This window comes from Protopterus annectens, chromosome 5.part1 (genome assembly GCF_019279795.1).
Source record: "Protopterus annectens isolate FY-2018-M chromosome 5.part1, PAN1.0, whole genome shotgun sequence".
NCBI lineage: Eukaryota > Metazoa > Chordata > Ceratodontiformes > Protopteridae > Protopterus > Protopterus annectens.
In genome coordinates, this window is record NC_056736.1 from 61,711,954 (window position 1) to 61,717,055 (window position 5,102).

The 5,102-nt window shown below is 41.4% G+C and overlaps 1 protein-coding gene across 2 annotated transcripts in view; it reads left to right on the forward strand.

The window, feature by feature from the left end:
* The first annotated feature begins 210 nt into the window (after positions 1 to 210).
* Positions 211 to 5,102, forward strand: part of DIAPH3 (diaphanous related formin 3) — a 4,946,160-nt gene continuing 4,941,268 nt past the window's right edge. For both annotated transcript variants that reach the window (XM_044072887.1, XM_044072888.1), the window contains exon 1: positions 211 to 677. In XM_044072887.1, coding sequence (XP_043928822.1) covers positions 519 to 677 — 159 coding nt within the window. In that variant the 5' untranslated portion in view covers positions 211 to 518. The remainder of the gene's footprint in view (positions 678 to 5,102) is intronic.

The window sequence follows — 5,102 nt, forward strand, 5'->3', positions numbered from 1 at the left end:
AAAACCAAAACGGCCAATCTTAGGAGAGAAAGAGCAAACTTTTGACACAAAATCAAGAACTGTGACAACTCTGCTGGTAACAGAAACACTGCCCGATTAACATTCCACAAAAAAAAAAAAAAAACAAAGGCGGAGATTTGCATGACACAAGCCGTCTTAAGGCAATCGCGGGATGCTGATTGGTTTTTGAAGGCTAGGAGAGGGCGTAACTGGCGGGAGTTTCGGACGCTGTCGTTTACGTTTGATTTTTGGAATGATTAAGTTTTATGTCATCTTGATCGGTGTACCGGGAATTTGTTGTTTATATTCTTCCTGTTTCTTGTTTGGAAGTAGCTGCATTTTTATTCTTTGACATTCATGTTTGTCGGATATAGTTTGACAGTTAAGGACTGCTTTAGCTTGGGATTATCAAAAGCCATTTCCAGCAAATCCCCCAGCTTTAGGTCCCAGAATAGCTCCAGCAGCGGCTTGTTGTGCTGCTGAGTCTGCGACGTAAAACACCTTCTACCGTTAAACTAATGGAGGCGAATTATAATCACCAGTCTTGGGAGTCATCTGGTCGTGGTGGACGGGAGAATAAGCTCAACCGAAAGCGTGTTTTCACTGGTGGAGGGGGCAATATATTTGGAGCGGGCAGCAGTGGGCACATGGAGGATGGGGATAAGAAACAGAAATTTGTACGTATGATTGTTATTATCATGATTGACTATTATTGCTAAGATGTGAATTATCTGTTGTTAACTAATTTTACATTGTGCACTGTTCGTTATGGTGGCAGATATATTTTTTTATGAAAAACAGTGGTAATGTTATTATTTCTGGATAACTTTCTTTTATAGTGAAACAAGGTGACAGTCTTTCAAGTCATACCTTGTCTGAAAGACTGTTGTTTCCCTACTGTGTCAGTCTTATTTTAGCTGGCGCCAGAGGGATTTTTTTCTGCAAGTGTTTTATGAGCTTTTTGGAGGCTGTAACTTGAATTAAGACACAATTAAGTGATCGCACGAATATTATCTTTGGACAACACAAATGGAGTCGTGTTATGTGTATGTACACCGTACACGACCTATATGTTTATGGTAAACTGGAGAAGCATAGGTTTTGGAAGGTGTAGTTCAATTACTCTAAAAGTTAGGCGGATTAAATATGGCATCACTTGTGCCCATGTATTGCAGTTAGAATTTCAAAATGATGCCAATGTGAGATGCCACACAAATTAAGGTGTGGGAACTGAATAAAATCATTACGCATAGTTATCAGTACTACTTGATTTTGTGTCTTATTTTTAACTGGCTCTCAAAACGTTTGATTTTTCAGGTAAACTATGGAGGATTGTAGTCGGTCAGTAATAGCAACTACTACTTTGATACTACTCACTGTTCTGAAAATGCATGTTGATGCAAATCCCGTTGGTATAATAACTTTATGTGGATTTAAAATTGTCCCCTATATTTGGCCTTTATCTCCATCCCAGCAATTATTTTGACTTTCACTCTTGATCAAAGAAGTAGGGGAGCATGTGATTAGTAGCTAGAGCTGTGAAATGTAAGGTGAAGGGGAAAAGTTAAGTTTATTGAAGCTCGTTTGTGGCTCTTAGTGCTTTGGAGAATTTGTACAAGTGTGTGTTTAAATACATATGTCTTCCTTAATTCAATTATCCGGACACCTGGAGTTGAAAACCTGAGAAGAGGAGATGTGTGGCTATATACATGTAACATCCTGATGTCCCCTTTTGCATACTTGTAGGGTTTTTCTACAGTGCTTGAGCACTGCTTGATATGCTTGCTTTCTTGAGTCTCTTTTTGTAAGAGTAGTTAGAACTCATCTTATTGAAGGTTGCTGGAACATGGGTTAGTTTTTAGCTTTTTATTGGTTAACTTGTTTAGATCAGTTAGTGTTTGTTACTCAGCACCACGTTTGTGCATCGTGCAGTGCCGCGCAGCATTGGGCACCATTGGTGGTTGTAGACACAAACACTTTTAGTTTGCAAATTTTCCCTTAGTACTCTTCTGGTGCTTCATCAGCGAGTTCTCGTGATTATCTCTGACAGGTGATGCATTTAGCAAAGCTCCCAAGGTATCAACACAGATCCTACCCGCTAGCCCTTAGTATTTTGTTCACTTCTCCTGTCCTGTACTTTACTGTCCTCTCCCTGTTTTCTGACGACATCAACTTACCTAGCATTATGGACTGACAATTTCTCACAGTGTCTCCAACCAGCCTGGTCGACATGGGCATCCTGAGGCAATGTAGCAATTGCCTCATGTACATTGACAGCCCACTTCTTCTAGTCCACACAAATTCATTATGTGAGAGATGCATCTGTGTCAAGAACCTAGAATCCAAACTCTCTCACTCACCATTCTGTCTGATACCAAGCAGTTTGGCAGCCTGCACACATCACCTCCTGCACCTGCCAAACCAACAACACACAAACCTGCATATGCGGAGGTCCTTACAAGAAGCTTAACTAAACATCAGAGATCTCCCAAACACAAGCACACTTCACATAATACAATCTCTGCAGAACATAGTACACATAATATATCACACACCAGTGTCTCACCAATCAAGCCCCTAAGGCATAACCTAAAAACAAACATCTTTGTCATAGGTGACTCAATTGTGAGATGCACAGATGTCCCTCCCTGTCACCAGGTTAGATAAGGAAAAGGTCACAGTCGGCTGTCTGTCAGGTGCCAGGATCCAGCACATTGCACACACACACTGAAGCCTCTCAACAGCAGGTACTGTTATGACTCTGGCATAGTCCATGTTGGTGTGAATGACTTGAGACATTCTTCACTGGACTATATGAAGAGTGACATGACTGAGTTCTCGGGTTATGTGTCTTGGGCAGGTATGTCCCTAGTCTTAAGCTACCCATACGTAGAATGATACCTCAGTATAAACAAAAAATGGTTGACTTCAACAATTTGCTTAGTTTTTGGTGTCATTCAAAGGAGATCCTGTATCTGTCAGCCTGGGATGACATGATCGACAGATCACAATGCTTTGCCAGAGATGGTCATCTGTCACCCCTGGGATTTCAGTTATTGGCTAAGGCTCTTGCCATCCCCATAGTACCTTGTTTAGGCAATGTCACAAGAACAACATTCCCGACATAAAAAGACCTTCTAAGCACAACCTCAAGGTTGTGCTGTTAAATGCTATGAGTTTAAACTGGGAACTGCAGTCACTGGAAGCAGTCCTGGCCTTGGAAGATGCTGACATTTGTGCAGTCACTGAGACCTGGCTTAAGGCTGCAGGGAGCACCGTAGCTGTACCAGGTTACATTTCCTTCCACATGTTCAGACCATAAACTGAAAGAATGAGCACTAAAGGAGGTGGTGTATCAATATTCATTAAAGATAAATACACCTTTAGATTTGGTTAAACACCATGATTCCCTTGAATTACTTCAGGTGCAATTGACTGTAGGTAAGACCCCTCTTCAGGTCATTGCCAGCTGTAGGACTCCCTTCATGAATCAGGAAATCCTCTTAGCCTAATTGGATCTACTTGAGTCAATCAAGATACAGCCAAACACCTTGGTTTTGGGTGACTTTAATTACCCATCCATTGACTGTGTAAGTTAAACGTGTTCTAACACTTGCCCAAAGGTTCTGGACTTCGTTAACTCCAATGCCCTGGACCCGCTGGTTGATACACCTGTAAGGGGCTCAAACATTCTGGATGTGGTGCTCACTAACATGGGAGACTGCTGGCCCACCCCCAGTGTGTGGCCATCCCTGATGAGATCTGTTCACAAATCAGTCTGAGTAGAAGTAACTATAACACAAGACCCCCCCCCCCCCCCACTTAGCAACAACTAGAATAAAACCTTCTCCAAGGCCAATTATAACCTTATATGTGCTGGCAGAAATAGCTTCATAGCCCCTCCTCCCACTGATGGAATAGACACCTGTGGTGTTAAAATATAGGAAACCCCAAACCATGATGAAGTAGACATGTTTTTGAGTCTGTGGTTCTCCTTTTAATGCACTTTTGTGCAACATGCTTTTTCTAGATGTGCTGTGTTTTTTCATGTTTGAAATCTGTTTTTTCATTAAACTTTTAAAACTTTCTCTGTAGGGCTTTCAAACTAATGCAACTAAAATAAGAAAGGAAGAGGACTCTGAGCAGTGTTTCATCCCAGAATGTTTTATACAGAAAATGGTAAACAACACTTTTCATGCTTAAGCTATTTTTACCTCTAGTATATAAACTTGGAGCAGAGCAGCACCACAATGGTAAAAAGGCCCAATGAATGGGACAGACCAAGAATATGCTAGCCTTTCAGTGCATACAGTTTCAGTATTTGGAATGATTTAAAGAATATTACTGTTGATGGAAAATATAGTTTCTTACTTGGAGGAAAGTTATTCAGGGCCACGGTGGTTCAGTGGTTAGCGTTGTCTCCTCACAACAAGAGGTTTACCCGTTAGATTCTCGGCTGGAGTGCCTTCTGTGTGGAGTCTGCATGTCCTCCCTGCGGTGGAGTGATGTTAAAGACATGCAGGTAGGTGTGTGCTTGAATTGGTGTGCCTTCTTTGAAGGTTGGACATTGGGCTGGCAACTTGGCACTGTAAAAATCCACTGCCAATCATTAGCGGACCAGAGTTCCGCTGTGACGACCCCTAACTGGGAAAAGCCGAAAGGCATTACTTGGAGGAAAGGTATTCAGCTGATGGTTAAGTTCCCCACTCCCCCACACAGCTGTGACAGTGAACTCTCTCTCATTTCTTTATAATGTAATGTTGCAGTGCAGTAACAGTGTTGTACCAGTTGGTGTACCATTTTATGCCAGAATTGTAGGCACTTAAGTGGGAGTTTCTTCGTTTGTTTTCCCCACATTATGATTAATTTCTTGCATTATGATGCATTAGCTTTCGTGGATTTTTGGGGATGAAGTTTCTAGAGTAATGATTGAATTGACAAGATTATGATTTGAATTTGTTTTCTAAAATAATCTTACGAGCTGCAGTGTGCTTTTGGTTGTCTTTTTTTTTTCTACCCCAGAAAACGCCCACAGAGATACTGAGTTGGAATTCTTGACTTTCATCTTTTTCTTAGTTGTGCTGTTGTAGAAATGCCCTTTC